Source organism: Artibeus jamaicensis, unplaced genomic scaffold, assembly GCF_021234435.1.
Source record: "Artibeus jamaicensis isolate MK-2021 breed Jamaican fruit bat unplaced genomic scaffold, CSHL_Jam_final contig_525, whole genome shotgun sequence".
Lineage (NCBI taxonomy): Eukaryota > Metazoa > Chordata > Mammalia > Chiroptera > Phyllostomidae > Artibeus > Artibeus jamaicensis.
Genome location: NW_026521874.1, coordinates 12,317,513 through 12,333,615, shown reverse-complemented (window position 1 = coordinate 12,333,615; position 16,103 = coordinate 12,317,513). Strand labels below are relative to the sequence as shown.

The 16,103-nt window shown below is 56.7% G+C and overlaps 1 protein-coding gene across 3 annotated transcripts in view; it reads right to left on the bottom strand.

Moving 5' to 3' along the window:
* Positions 1-386: 386 nt before the first annotated feature.
* The window catches only part of CMKLR1 (chemerin chemokine-like receptor 1), a 40,885-nt gene continuing 25,168 nt past the window's right edge, over positions 387-16,103 (bottom strand). For 2 of the 3 annotated variants that reach the window (XM_037156133.2, XM_053669762.1), the window contains exon 2: positions 387-4,469. In XM_037156133.2, the coding sequence (XP_037012028.2) occupies positions 3,354-4,466 (1,113 nt within the window). In that variant the 5' untranslated portion in view covers positions 4,467-4,469 and the 3' untranslated portion in view covers positions 387-3,353. Of the gene's footprint in view, positions 4,470-5,096; positions 5,173-16,103 lie in introns of all 3 variants that reach the window. The other variant, XM_037156132.2, reaches the window with a different exon arrangement.

Sequence of the window (16,103 nt, the reverse complement as noted above, 5' to 3'; positions counted from 1 at the left end):
CGTGGCTCTCACTCTCGGATTCTATCCTCTCCCACCCATCCAGGCCCCTGGCCCCACCACCCCACCCCCAAGCTGACTCTAGGCTCAGGTTTAAGCCAAACTTCTCCCTTGGCCAGCGCCCAGTCCATTTCCCCCTCCAAGCCCCCCATCCTCCAGCTCCTTCCTCTAAAGAGCTGAAGAAGCTGTGAGCTCAGGCAGCAGACCTGGTTCAAACCCTGGCTCTACCATTAATTAGCCTTGTGACCCTGAACAAGCGAGGTTCGCACTCCGAATGTCGCTCCCTGGATCCCCCAGGTGGGTCTGATGGTCCTCCTCCCACTGGACGCTTTGGGGGACGTGACAAGATGTGATGCCTGCACATAGCAGATGTGCTATGTGCATCAGTGATGCCGGCTCCTTTCCTTCATCGTTATTCTCCACTTCCATTGTGCTGTCCTCCCCACTTCCTGTCCCCACCCCCTGTCCTGTCCCTCTGCCTGCTTCTTAGCACCCCCTGGCCCACCCACCCCACCCGGGAGGCAGCTCTGAGACCCCAGGGTCCGGGTTGTGGCCCCCCAAGCCCAGGCTCAGGGGCACAAGGCAAGCCTGCTGGCTGCCTGTGGAGTAACGCAGGCAAACACACTCTGAATTGCAGGGACTTTGTATGTGCGACCGGTGGCGATCCCCAGAAGAAGCTTCAGGGACAAGATTGAAGAGGCTGTCACGGTGACATTTAAGCATTTGAGGGGATGTCACAGTCAGAACAGGAAGACCGGCGGGGCGGCCAGAGAAAGGACCCGAAGGAGGAAAACAGCTGGTTTGGATTTCGCTCCTGCTCATCAACTTTTCCAAAGACCCGATGATTTCCTGGCTCCCCGGGCCCGGCCTGGCGGGCAGCCACGCCGAGGAAGCAGCCCCGTCCCGGGGGCCAGAGGCCCACCTGGCTGCTGACTGTCTCTGGGACCTGGAACGCGTCCCACGCCATCTCAGGCCATGGTTGCTGCACCCCCACGAAGCTGGAGGTGGAGGCGGATGGGGGCGCTGGGCAACCCTGAAAGCCCCTGTCTGCTCCCCAACCACCCAAGTGCACACTGCTGGAAGCAATTGGAGGCTGCAGCTTGGGATCAGTTCCAAGCTGGCTTGTCACAAGCACAGGGACTCAAGAAGTGAAGGAACAGTCCATCTCTTAATGAGGTGTGAGTTCAAATAGCCCGTGGCCTTGGAGCCGACCTGCGCTCTGCAGATGCTACATCTGTTTAGGTGCCTCTTGGTGGAGGCCGGCTTCGCAGCGAGGGGACTTGGAAGAGAACAGAATGCAGACCTGGGGGGCCCCAGGGGCCTCGGGCCCGAGAGGGTCTCTCTCCAGCCAGGCCTCTGTCCCCACTGCCCTCCCTGAGGCCTCAGGGGTGCAGGACGGGGAGCCTCATGGGCATGTGTGTGGGTGGGTGTCCAGGAAGCCGCATTTTCTCTGCGGTGCTGGGTCGTTTTCTAAATCGAATCGCCAAGCTGACTTAAAGGCCACTAAGCTGTTTATATTAATCTGCTGAGGAACAGATATTGATGGTCAAACCCCCCAACCCCTCTCAAAACCTTAAGACTCTGCAGCCTTATTTGAGCCAGACAGAGATCCGGATTCAAATCCAGACTCTGGCAGAGACCAGCTGGGCCCTCCATCCAGTGGCTTAACCTGCTGCTAAACCTTGGACACCCATACGGAAAAGTGAAGTGAGACGTAATTGTACCTAACTCAGGGCAGCTGAGGGATGGAGGAGCAGACAGACGTAATGTGCTTATCACAGGGAGTGCTGACCCCACGTCGGCTATCGTTTGGGTCTAGGACATTCTCAGCAGACACGCCCTCTACACGGCCGAACAGAGCCCCCGGCTGGCTGCGTGTGTGCTGCTGGGCGAGTTGCCTGCCTCCCTGGAGCCTCGGCTTCGTCGTCTGTAAGAGGGAGAAGGACTCTGCGGCACAGGAAGGTGTTGTGCTGGGCGAGGAAAGGCCAAGGGGCTGCCCGCAGGTGCTCCATGCCTCTGACACCACAGGACCCGCATCCCAGAGGCACAGCTCAAGGAGTCAGGCTCCGGACTGGGCTCCATGACCTTGACCAAGCCCTTGGGTGCACTCAGCAGCTCACGAAGCACTCCCAGGTTGCTTTCTGACATTGATTTTGGACTAGTCCCTGGCAAGGCTGTGAGCAAGGACGAAGAGGAGATGCCCTCCTTGCTCACCTCTCCCCCAGGAATGGGGTAGGGAAGGAGAGAGGGATCCTGGGATGGGGTGGAGGCTGCTGGTGAAGCTGCATCCCCAACCCAGCCCCGCCAACAGAGCAAGTGCAAAGTGAGAACAGGGGTTGGGAGAAGGGCTAGCACCACCCCCACCCCCAGAATAACTACAGCAGAAAAGACCCTCACCCAGGGAGGGGCTCGGCGAGCTGCTTCACGCTGCAGCTACCGGAAGTCCTTCCTCTTCCCTTTCCCTCCTCCCCAGACTCCTCAAGGCAACCTGCATGTGTCGCCCCCACAAAGAGCCCCCGTGACCCCTCAGGACCCGTTGTTTGTCTTCCCAGGGGATCTGAAAGCCCAGTGCATGGTCCTGGGAGTTCATGGGCCCATGTCACCTTCCTCTCCCCGGTAACCCGTGCATTTCCACATGCCCGGACCCAGAGGGATGGCGTGAGTGGTGGGTCTGGCTGGCCGTGGCGTGGGCATGCAGGGAGAGGTGTGATCTGTGTCACACTGGCTTGCTCGGACCTCCTCTCTCACACCAGGAATGGACCCCGTAGCCCTCAGGTGGCAAACGTAAGGCCTGCAGGCCAAATCCAGCTCTCCACTTTGTTTGACCCAACCGGGCACCTTGTTTCTGCTCCCAGAAGCAGGGCCGAGCTCTTGCTTAACCGTTAAGGAGTAGATACATTCATACAGTCCCAAAGTTACATTCGGCCCTTTGAAGGCAACCGTGAGGCTGACATGGCCCCTGGTGAAAGTGAGTTTGACACCCCTGTGGTGTAGAGTATGCATATCATTACTGGGGAGCACACAGTAGGTAGCACGATCTCCCTGTCACATGCTGGTCACAGTTCAGGGGGGTGCTTGTGAGAATTCTCCCTTTTTTGCTTTGTGTTGGTCAAGGCTGGCATCCCAGGAAGCATGGGTTGCCGGTTCAAGGCTGGGAGCTGCATGTCATTCCAGGTCCCCCATGCCACTGGAAGGAAGGGGTTCCAAGCCCTGGACACCCCACTGAAAACACTGTTCTGCCCCGTGCAAAACACAGTGGGTGTTGGTGGGTGCTGAAGAGGTTCCTGCCGCGGTCTTGAGAGGCCTCAGATTTGGACGCCAAGGTTGGGAGCGTCCTCGGGGCTCTCCAGGCCAGGCTAGATCATGTTGGTCTCCTTCTCGTTCATTGAGGACCTCTCGTTTAACGAGGACATCCTGGTGAAGCTCCTGTGGCTGGGGAAGGAAGAGTGCCCTGTGTCTTCACTCAGAGCGTTGACCAGGCGGGAGAAGAGGGCCACCTTGAACTTCTTGAAGTCCTGACCCATGAAGACATAGAGAATGGGGTTCATGCAGCTGTTGGCGATGGCGATGGCAGTGGCCAGGGGCACACCCAAGCTGAAGACGGCACCAGGCACGGCGGTGTGGTAGAGCTCCAGGAGGTAGAGGGTGTGGTAGGGGCACCAGCAGAGGAAGAAGGTGATGATGATGGTCACGATGATTTTGAAGGGCTTCTTGCTCTTGGCCAGGCGGTTGCGCCGCAGCTTGCAGACGATGGTGAAGTAGCAGGCTGTGATGACGAGGACCGGGATCAGAAAGCCACAGAGGAAACGCGTGATGGTCACCACCATGTACCGGAGGGACCCCACGGAGTCCAGGCGGGGGTAAGCGGGCCACGGGGAAGAGCTGGCCGCGGACAGGCTGAAGTTGTTGAAGCAGGATATCTTCCCGTGCACGTTGGCCGTGTCCCGGAACACGAGGGACGGGGAACTCAGGAAGAAAGCCAGGACCCAGATGACCACGCAGGCCGCGTAGGCCAGCCGGAGGCTGCGGTGGTTCTGGGACCAGACCGGGAGGAGCACGGAGATGCAGCGGTCGAAGCTGATGACAGTCAACAGGAAGACGCTGGCGTACATGTTGTGGATGAGCAGGAAGTTGCTGATCTTGCACATGGCCGTCCCGAAAACCCAGTGGTAGTCCATGGCGGCATAGGTGATGTGGATCGGGAGGAAGACATTGAACAGGAAGTCTGCGATGGCCAGGTTGAGGAACCAGACAGTGTTCACCGTCTTCTTCATCTTGAAGGTGGCGATGAAGATCACCAAGCCGTTGCCCAGGATCCCGAGGAAACAGACAATGCTGTAGATCACCACCAGGAAGATGGTGATCACCCCGCTTTCTGGGGGGTGAAAGTCCTCCACGACGATGATGTCGGGATCTTCCGGGTAGTCTTCATCGTAGAGGAAGGAGCTGTTATAATCCTTGTCCCCCATTCTCTGCAAGGGGAAACAGGGGTGTTAGAGGAGTCTCGACTGGAACCTGCTTTGACAGGTTAACTGACACCAGCAAGGCCGATGTGCTTCTCCCTGGCAACGAGCAAGGCCAGTTCTGCAGTTGAACCACTTCCTGCTTTGCTGTTTTATTTATCTAACAAAAGCTGCCCAGCACCTCGTCCATACTGGGTACTAGTCTGAAGCCTTGACATTTATAAACCCTGTTCATCCTTGCAAAAGCTCAGTGGGGTAGGTAGGTGGAGAACCCCATTTTACAGATGAGGAAACCGAGGCACGGAGGGTTTAAGCCACTCATCCAAGGTCATAGAGCTGAAAGTCAACCCGACTTCAGCACCTGTCCTCTGGACAACCATGTTTTGCTGCCTGTCCGGGACCCTCCCTTTCCCTTTACAGTCTAGTGGGGGAGGTAAATATTTGTCAAAATTTTCCTTTTTCGTGGAAAAATCTCAACGATGCTAAGGGTAATGAAGGAGAAAGGCACAGTGCCATACACTTGGTCCCAATCATGTTCCCAAGACGCAGGGGACAGCTCTGCAGGGCTCCCACATTGTCAGTGGACCCCACCGGCGCCCTTTGGAGGCAGGAGTTCAGACCACAGGAGCCCCTCACCATTCACTGTGCCAGCGTCCAAAGCTCTGCTGAGTGGGCCCTCGTCCAGCCACCCTCTGTGCGCCGCTGAGAATGCCTACAGGGAAGAACGAGGAGGCAGCAGTTGGCTCCAGGTCTGAGAGCCACAGCGCTGGGTGGACTCACAGAAAAGGAAGCAGAGGCGAAGCAATGTGCCCGGGGTTCCTCAGCTGATGCGCAGCTGAGCTGGAATTTGAGCCCAGGGTGCTGACACCCGGGAACCCAGGCACTTTCCACCACCAGAGCTCTCCCCACCTCGACACAGGGGCTCCAGGCAGATGTCTTAGCCAGGTGACACTGCTGAGTGATGCTTCATTACCAGTGACTCCAGCTCTCCTCCATCTAAATTCACTGCTGGTCCTCAATGGATGGGAGGTTATATTTTATTGCATAAAAGTCACCTTTTGCTTTTATTAAGATCTACTTGTAACGTTCCATTGAGGACTCTGGGCTCTGGGGACTCAGAATTGAAGCTTGGATGTCACCCTGCTCTGCAGGCTGGGAGCAAATTCCAAGGTTGCCCAATAAGGGGTACCCAGCACTTCCTGGGATACTGGGAAGAGGAGGGAAGATGGCGACATCGCGGCTGTCCCCCCCTTACCTGGGGGAAATGTGGCTTAGTGTTCACAATTCTGCACAAACAAGCGGTCTCACTTTGGCACGTGAGGGTCACCAAGGAGGCTGGGGGCAACCAAGGCATCCAGGCGGGAGGTGGCTGGGTTGGGGTTTGAACTAGGTCTACAGAACCTGGGCTCTTCCCATCACTCCATGCTGCCCCTAAATCATGATCTGATGACCACCACTGAGCATATGCTTGAGGAAGAAATGACCATGTCCACATTCCCTGCACTGGGATGTAGAGGCCCCAGAGTCAAATAAAAGCTGCCGGAGCTCCGGTCATCACACCCACATTCCAGGCCGGAAGAAGGGAAAAGATGAAGGAACAGTGCTCCACAGGAGCTGCCTGTCAGTTGTAAGGCACGAGTCAGAGAAGCGCTCTGAGAAGCCCTGGGGAGAGGTATTTGACAGCCCGGGAGTCGGGCTTCCTGGAGCCAGCTTTCCTAGAGCCCCACGAGGCTGAAGTTTTACCCCAATGGCTGAGTTCTAAAGGACAGCTTTAAGCTAAGATGCTGGAACGAGGGAGGTAGAAGTGCCCTACCCTCCAGCATGGCCCCCTGTGCGGCAGTGGTGGTGTGGAGTGTCTGAGGCCCTGGAGGACGGTGAAGAGGAACGGACTCAAGACCAAGCACTTGGCACTGCGGCATCTGTCTGCAGAGATGCTCTGGGGACACAGATCACGTCATGTCTGGCTCTCCAGCTGGGCTGGGAGCCACTCAGGGTCAGAGGCCACTTCTTTACGTCCTTGACTGGGAGCCAGGCTGGGCCCGCACAGGGTGGCGCTGACATCTTCCGGGCATAGCTGCCCGTCCCCCCGCCACCCCTCACCCTGAGAACCGAGTGAGTCAGCGTCCCCAGTTGGCACATGTCCTCCCCCAACCCTGTCCCTCGGTCATTCCTGGAGGGGGCCCCACTCACAGGTTTGCTTTTGGCCTCTGTCCTGTCCCCACATACAACCCTCCTGTCCTGAGCTTGTTTCTGCCCCCAGGCCAGGTTGTAAGTAGAGGACACATGTTCTGCGGCCCAGACAGGCCACTGGCATTCAAATTCTCATCCTGTACCAACTTCCTATGACTTTGAGCAGGTCAGTTACCTTCTCTGCACCTCAGTTGTCTTAGCTATAAAATGGGCACGATCATAATAGTTTGGCCCTGTTGAGAGGATTGAACGTCACATGCAAAGTACTGAGGATGGTGCTGTTCCTGGGTGAGTACTAGCTTGTCATTGTCATTACCACTATTCTCATTCTTATCACCATCATCATCATCATTATTTCTCAGGCCTCCACTCTAAATTCCCTCCTAAAATGGCCTTTGCCTGGGAAGGTGGGCGGGGCCAAGAAGGCCAGAGGACCAGTGCATTCTGCCCACTGGTCTCCCAGCTCCAGGTTCAAGGGCAGGTCAAAGACAACACAGGTGAGGATTTTGCCTCTCTAAGCTCTGGTCTCATCAGTCCAATGGGGGTAAGAACCCGTCCATCACGTTGTCGGGAGGGTCATGTGAAATGCGAATGAATCCTTTGCCAATTTTAAATTGTCAAGAACTATAAAATTCTTGATATTTGTATTTCTCGTTATTGTATTTCTTCCTCCACAATCAGGAAGCTTATGAAAAAAAGTATCTGTAATTATATGTACATGATATGTGTACATACACAGGCAACCTTTACGTGAGTACTTATCGCAGTGTCAAACCCTGCTGTGCAAGACTCCATGCAATGCTCCCGACGACAGCCCTGCAAGGGTTTTGGTCCGCAGGTGAGAAAAGTGAGGTTCAGAGAGGTAAAGCAACTTGCCTGAGGCCACACAGCTGGGAAGTCCGACTCCAGCGTGACTTCCAAGAATCTCAAGTGAAGGGTCTCATGCCCCCTCTGCCTCCCTGTTGGATCAACAGACCCCAACCCCCACCGGTATGAGTCCCCCAAGCCTCCGCCTCGAACTCCAAGAGCCTGGACCTTCATCACATTCCTGACCCTCCACAGAGCTGCCTTCCCTGAGCCACCTCCCCGGTTCCCCTCCCCCTTCCCTTAAAGGCTCCATGGGAGTCACATCTGCAGTGCCACGTGAGCCCTGGTCCGTGACACTGTGCCCTGTCTCTGCCGGAGCGCCCTGACGAAGCCCCTGCCCAGGGAGAAGCACCGCAGCCTCCCCCCGAGGCACTGGGCTGCTTCCTCATTCCTGACGATGCAAGTTCTGCAACCGGTCACACCTGCCTTTTTGATATGGCCACAAGGAAGCTCTGAATCACGTTTGCAGGTCAAAAGCAGGAACTCCATTAACCCTGCTGGTCTGCAGGGTTCTGAATTGGTTTGGGCTGGTCCTCAGGTCACCATCTGATTATGCTGGATATTGGTTTTAGTTCCTCACAATAAATAATAATTGCTCAGTGCCCTCAGTAGCCCAAACCCAACAACAGATGCTTTAACTGCCCTCGCTCACACACCACCACTGACGCCCGGCACTGGCAGTTATTATCCTCCTGGTGAAGGTGAGGCCGGGACGCTGACGCACCCCCCTGGTGGCTCTGACCCTGAGCCCTGCTCTTAACTACTTTGCTTTCATCTCTGTTCACGCCCTTTCTCATGCCCCAGAGTCCCCAGCTACCCACTCCAGGGACACCTCCTCATTCAAATCTTTTTTTCCTGCCCCTAAGGAATCCACTGTCGTTTTCTAGACAATTTGGCTAAGGTCTGGGGCACACAGGAGAATCACTTGCCAAAGGCAACATCGTCCATCCCAGTGGGTAGGTGAGCCTGTGGCCAGCCTGCTACCCTCTCTGCCCTCAGCTCTCCAGAAGCCTGGGGGGCAGAGGGGCTGTCCTGGCCCGGTTCCTCCTGCGACCCTGAACTCACACCCAGTTTGAAACCAGGGCCTATAGCTGGCCTTCTCTGAGGCTCCTGGGCTAGACTCCCTGGGCCAGCTATGGCCGTCCTTGGGACAGTTCCCATAGGTCTCCAGGGGGAGATGCTAGGGAGGAGATGGTCCCAGAGGCAGGAGACCTGCTGTGGCACCTGAGCAAGTTGCTTCCCCTCCCTGGGCCTCAGTTGTGCAATCTGTAAAATGGGAATAATAGTATTTGAGCCCTGCCTACTCCTCAGGGCTGCTGGGAGGGAGACAGTCTCCAGACGCCTCTTATTTTATATCCCTTTTATCTACTAGCACCCAGTGCTGACCCCTCCTGCCCCCTTCATCTCTATACCGTCCAGCTCCCCAGGCTTATCTCTCTCTGAAGCTGACCGTGACCTACCTACCCACCCAGGTCACCTCCCCCCAAAACTTTCTGCCCTCCCGGTCTACTCCCTGCTCGATAACAGCTTCGTTCTTCAGCAGCCCCCGCTCAGGGCCTCGCACACAGCTAGCCCCAGATAAACATGTGTGTTACCATACTGGCACCATAACTTAGTGGGTACTTACTATGTGGCAGGCGCCCAGCTGTTCCCAAACAGCCCTGCAAGGGGGTGGCATCCTTTTCTCTGAGGTTTAAGAAACCTAGAGCTTGACTGACAGCTGCTGCATCGGTGAGCTCGGGCCACTGCATAACAGAGTCTGCAGACTGGGAGACGTAAAGGGCAGGCTTTTCCCCCTGCATCTGCAGACTGACAGATGGAGATCCAGGGGTTGGAAGGGTGGGTTCCCCTAAGGCCTCTCTCCTGGGCTCGTAGATGGCCATCTTCTCCCTGTGTCCTCACACCTTCATCCCTCTGTGTTTGTGTGTGTGACCTAATCTCCTCTTCCTACAAGGACACCAGTCAGATTAGGGTGAGGTCACCCACTCTAGTGACCTCATTTTACCCTAATTGCGTCTTTAAAGGCTCTGCCTCCAAATACGGCCACATTCTAAAATGCCGGAGGTCAGGGTGCTGACATATACATTTGGGGGGAGACTCAGTTTCACCCATAATGGCTCCGTCCCTGTCGTTACTGTTCTAAGTTCACATGCTCTCTGTGGCTCCCCCAGATCACTCGCTCAGTGCTGCAGCGTCTCACCCCAGCTCTGCCCCAAGGCCTGGCCGTGCCCGGGCCACGCCCAATCCGGATGATGGGCTATACGCGCGCACACACACACACACACACACGGGTAACCATCTCTAAACCCAACAAGGACTTGCCATCTAGAAAGTATAAGAAACTCTTTCCCATCCATCCAAACAGAAAATCCCCACAGAAAAAAACGGGCAAATGATACACCCAGTTAATTTGTAGAAGGGAAACCCGAAACCCAGGCATATGACAAGTGATACTCAGAGACAGGCAAATGGGAATCGCAACCAGTGACACCTGTGTCCCCACCAGACCGTGGCAAGGACTAGAACACTGGACGGCGTGCCCCTTGGCTCAGCAGGCTGAGGCGCAGGCCCTCACGCCACACTGTGGGGACCCGAGAACCCCTGTGCACCCCGCAGCACCCACCCCCAAGGAACACATGCCAGGGCCCTCCAGGGCAGCGGTTACGGGGCGTCCCTTGGCTTTGGTCCCCTAAGAAGCCTCAACTGTGGCTTCCTGCAGCAAAGGCGATCTATTCAGATGTTCCGGGGGAAATCAGGAGGGAAGTGAAAAAGCAGGATTGGAAAGGGGACGAGGCTGCACAAGGACTCGGAATGTGGCCTTGGCTCAGGCTGGGGGCTCAGGAACCAGGGGCCGGCGCATTTATATCGCTCCCCCCTGAGCTGCGAGTCGCAGGGACAGGCTATCAGGGAGACTGGGTACAGAATGGCCACAGGGCCAGGAAACTCGGGCAGCGGCGGCCGATGGTGGGGAGAGAGGGGACGGACGGGTGGATGCTGCGCAGCTGTTGGAAGCAGCAGTTATCTGGTGCACACGCAGCAAGGGGACACGAAGCATCTTGAAGCCACATACCCTCAGGCCCGAGTACATTGGACACATGCACGCGAGTGACACGCACAGAACAGCAACGCACGTGTTGTGAGAACACGGCCAAATCGCAAGGCCCACACTGAACGCATTAGAACGGCTCCCGGGGAGCGGAAACAGGAGGGGAAGGAGGAGAAAATGGGGCTCCCAGGAAACGAACGCAGTGAGAAGGAAAGTAAGACAAGTGTGGGGGCTTCCAGAGGCCGGTGGTGATGCAGATGGACATGGACGGAGGGCTGTCATTAAGTCAGCCCTCTGTCCTCTCCTGAGGTCCAGGAAAACCCAAGCAAACAAACATAAACCCCCGCCGGGCCACTGAATCCCCATGAAGCCATAATGGGCAGGCCAAGGAACAAAGAAGCAGCCTGACCTTGCCCCAGGGGCCGCCACAGTCCCACCCCCACAGCCTCCCTTTTCAGGCAGGGAGTGAACTTGGAGGAGCCAAGGAAGTCCCGGCATCAGGCCAGTGTGAGGTGGCTGTGCAGCGGCCAGGGCCCTGGCACCTCTTTGGCGAGGCCACCTCTGCCAGGGACCAGAGGGCCACCAGGCGGAGGGTCCCGCTGGCCCTGTCCTGCCCACACCACCACAGGCCCTTGCTGGGGAGGGAGTGGGCTGGGGCTCAAGGTCCCATCTGGTTCCTCCCACCACACAATGCCAAAACCTCAGGCAGATGTTCTTTGCTTAATTTTTTAAAAAAGATTTTATGTAGTTTTAGAGAGAGAGAGGAAAAAATGAAGGAAGAAAGAGAGAGAAACATCGATCAGCTGCCTCTCACATGCACCCAACTGGGGACCGAACCTGCACCCCAGGCATGTGCCCCAACCGGGGATCAAACCGGTGACGTTTTGCCTTGCAGGATGATGTCCACCAGTGAGCCATGCTCGTCAGAAATTTGCTCAGTTTTTGTTAAACAACAATGTCTATAGCCCCAGCACAGTCCTGGGCCTTCCTGGCACAGTCCTGGGCACTGTTACAAATGAGGAAACTGAGGCCAGAGAGAGTCAACAAGGGGCCCAAGGTCACAGGTAAGCAAAGAAGATCAAATTACTCATGAAGAGGAGGAAGCTCAGAACCTGCTGGACTGCCAAACCCACTCTCTTTCCTTGCCCACTGCCTTGCCTCCTTGGAACATTCTAGAATCCTCCAGTCTTTGCCCCAGGGGAACCCCCCCAGGAGCCCCCATGATATCATCCTGGCAGGGTTCTGGGTGTGCCTGTTACAGATGGGGCAAGACAAGGCTCTGAGTTCCCCTGAGCTTTTTCCCCAACCCCCTCCACCTCCAGTTAGTGACCCAAATGGGAACAGGCCATGATCCCAGAAGCTCTGGAAAAATTCCTTCGGAAGCAGGGCTCAGTCATTCTTCCATCCTTCGAGGGTGTGTTCAGACCACGGCTCCTGGGCCTGGGCCTGGGCCTCCCCTCACCCTGCAGGCCCGGTGGTCAGTACTGATTTACCAGGGGGACGAGGCTCACTGGCCTGAGGCCGCACACCTAGTTAGTGGCAGTGCAGGGTGCTGATGAATCTATGGCCTCCTTGAGCTGCTGACGGCCTGCCTGCCTGTGTCCCCATGTTCCCGCAGGCTCTGGGGACAGCAGGGCTGAGGGGCATCTGGGCTACACAAGTATGCCTCCTGCTTCCTCTCTGGGTCACCGCCCAGGCCCCTCGGCCAAATGGGCACCCTGAGTCCGCAAAGGACTTGTTCCCTCTCGATCATGTCTGTCTTCCCGTGCCCGTCTGTCTGTCTGTCGGTCTGTCCACGTCTCTCCCTCTCCCTCCGTGCATGCCTCTCGGTGTCTCCCTCTCTGCCTCTCTCTTCTCCATCAAGTCTCCTGTCTTCCCCCTCTGTCACTCTGTCCCTCTTCTTCATCCACCCTCCCCTCTGAGGGGCTCCGCAGCCCCCAACCGCCCGCATCGCTCATCTGCGTGCCCAGCCGGCCCACGCTGCCAGCAGTCACTCACTGGCCTTCCCACTCCGGTCACAGATGGCTGCTATCCCTTTCCTGGTTGCGGCCCCAGACCCAGCGCAGGCGCCTTATCAGCCAGCCGTGGGCGTGGGAGCCCATCAGGGAAACCGGAGGCTCGTCCCTAGTGTCTGGCCTGGCTCCCGTCCCCATCTCCCACCTCCCCCACAGCCCACCCTGACAGGCAGCTCCAGATGCCGCTCCTCCATCCCTCTTGGCCTCCGAAAGGCTTTTAGAGGCCGAGAGGCCTCCCCGAGGGTGCGCCATTTTGTAGCTGGGGAAACTGAGGTCTACAGAGCAAGTGAACCTCCAGAAGCCACACAGAAGAGGACCCTGGGCAGTTTGGGGTGTGGTGGGCATATCCCCGGAGCCCAGAACTCAGCCGGGCACCACTCACACCTAAGCCTCACCACTCCGGGTCCTGCCTGCATGGATTTGCACATGGAAACTCCGAGAGGCACAGTGGCAGCCTTGGCTCCCACCACCCCTGAGCATCAGCTCAGGATGTGAACCAGACTCTCTGCCCCCAAAACCTTTGCTATTTCCACTCGTCTAGAATCACAGCCTCAGCCGGCATCACGGGGCCTTCCAGACACCACTATCCCAATCACAACTGTCCCTCCCTCCTCAGCAATGCCCCCGCTCCCCCAGGCCTGGCCGCTGACTGTGGTCCCAATGTCTTTGCCCACTGTTAATTCTCGGACTGGCCCCATCTGCCAGCCTCGCACCCTTCAGGACAGAGGAAAGGGGCCTCCCAGTCCCTACAGATGGCTCCAGGAGACACCACAGGGGGCCAGTCCTTAGATCCCCCACTCTGAGAGGCTCAGACTCCTCAAAACCGCACAGCGCCTGCTGATGTTCCAGCGGCAGGCCTGGCGGCCAGCCCTGGTCCAGAATTAGCTGTGTTGGGAGAGAATTTCCTCCCTGGTCTCACGCCCACGCTCCGCAGCTCACACTGAGTCACGGTGGTGGGGCGAGAAGGCGCTGGCTGCCTCACTTTCTTTTGGATGAGATGGGGCCGCGTGGGAGCGGAGGGCTCTGTGGGGTGGATGAAGCCAGGAGCTAATGCTCCTGGACCCGGGGAAGCCATCCTGCTCAGGGGCAGAGGCCCCAGAAACCTCCAGCAGCTAGTGGGAACGCAGAAACACGACACCCCCAGTATCTACACCGATGCCTGGCATCCCCCCAGGAGAAAGCCACCCCTTCCTCCCCTATGTGCTGTCCCCAAGCCCACTCCCTGCTGCTCTGTGCTCTACAGGCTGACCAATAGAAGGGACAGCAATAGGGTCGTTGCCCTCTGACCTCTAGCAGTGAAGGTGGTAGGGCAGCAGGAGAGCGATGTCCAATGTCCGGTGCTGATTCCCCAGGCTGCCTCCCTGCAACGTCTCCATCACACGGCCACAGCTGTGCTCCCTGGGTAGTGACCACTAGGTCCTCCAGGCCTCAGCCTGGGGCAGGAGCTCTCCCTGCCTCTTAGACTTTGAATCACGGCACTATCCCTTACGGCACTATCCAGACTTTCACATGAGCTGCTCATGCTCTCAGCCCGTTCTAAGTCCTCCCTTGCCTAAGCTGTCATCAACAGCCGCTGCTGTGACCCTGAGAGGCCAGACCGTCCCTCCCACCCTCTGTCTTTCAACTCCTACGCATTGTGCCCTAAACAACGCAGGAACCTTGGCCCTCACGTCCGCCCCCCTGGGTGACTGGGACGGGGCCCTCAGCCTGTCTCTCACATCAACTAGGATTTCATTTCCCACCTAGTAGCTGGAGAGATCTTTTAAAAATGCAAATCACATTGCATTACTTCCTGCTTAAAAGTTCTCAGCTGCTCCTCTCACCCTCAGAATAACACTGACTCCCTCCCATTCCAAAGTGCTTTCGGCCCAAGCCATTGGCCCCTGCCCCCCTGGACACTGAGCTGAGGCTGGTCCCAGCCCGGGCCCCATTCAGACTACCAGGTGCCATGCAAACACCTCTTTGCAAACCCAGTTCCTCTATGGTATTGCAGATGCAGCCCCCATTCCCAGCCACCAAAGGCCCCCACAAGAATATTTGCATAGATGTCTCTCCTTCCAGGTCAGAAAGCCAATGGAGCCCCTGATCATGGGTCCCACATACAGACACTGTGTGTTCTCTCGGCTGCTCAGTTTGTGTCCCAAGTCATCAGACAGATAAGCCTGTGCCTCTCCCTGTAAACACCGCCTCAGCCCCTGGAGGTAGCCTGTAAACAGACATCCTTCCTTTCTTGTTTCCCACAGGCCTGGGAAGCCTGGGGCCCCATTTGTTAATCCCCTGAAGTCAGCTTTGAGGCACTCACACAAAGAATCGTGAGCTGTGTGCACTGCGCGCGTCTGGAAGGTGGCAGGCTCCAGGCGTTCACATGAGCTGCTCAGGATGTGGTTGGAGTTGGCTGTGGGTGGTGGTGGCAACTGCGTCCCCAAGCCAGGAGCCAGCCCATGACACACACCGGGTGCCCTGCTCCCAGCACAGGCTTGGATGGAGTGGGGTTCTGAAGGGCTCCTGGGTGCCCCCTGAGAAGTCATCGTCTCAGATCCTGCCCCCAAATCCAGGCCAGCGCAGCCTATCATCAGCCCTGAGGACCAGGCTGCACTGAGTACTGCCCTAAAGTGTGGCTTTTCCCCCTGGCACCTGGACACACCTGGGAGGTGGCAGCCAGAGCAGATGTCCCCAGCAACAGGGCCCCCACCTGCTGTGGGATAGGAGAAGAGCGAGGAAACTGAGGACCGAGCTTGTCTGCTTCGGGAGCCCTTGCTTCCCACCCCTGGGCTTCGCTCCCTCCCTCCTTCCCTCTCTCTTGCCCACCAAGTCCCTGAAACTCACACCAGAGCCCCAAGTCAGTGCGTGAGACCCAGACAGACGTCCTGTAAGGAGCTTTGAGTTCCAGAATGTTGGAGTTAACCAATATTAATAATAGCCAGCAAAATAACATTTCATTGAGCATCTGCTATATGTGCCAGGATGCACTTTCTACGCATCACCTCATACAAGCCCCGTGGGATGGTGGTATTATCATGCCCAGTTTAGAGTTGAGGAAGCTGAGACTCAGAAAGGTTGAGTCTTCCCCAAGGTCATGTGGCTACTGAGAGGCAAAGGTGGGATTTGAGTCCAGATTAAGAATGGACTGCTTTTCCATTTATACCTTACAGGCTGTACTTGACAAATGTTCTTAGATCAATTCATGATCTTTGGGGACCTCAGTTTCCCCAACTGTAAAACAAGGAGGTTGGAGTTGATGGTTGCAAAGGCCCCCTTCCAGCCTTAAAAAAAAAAAATGACATGGTTGAATGGCCCAAGGGTCTGACTGTTCCCTGCCTTGAGCCAAGAAAAACAGAGCATGGCTCAGCACCACGCTGTGTGACCCAGGGCAGGTTGCTTGACCTCTCTGAGCCGTAGTTAAGTCCCCTATAAAATGGCAATAATAAAACCTTGCTTTCAGCACATCAGGGGGATCTAGATGAAAAAGATCTCTTAGACCCACTTATAGGTCTAAGATCTCTGGGCTAAAGGTTCAAGGTTAAT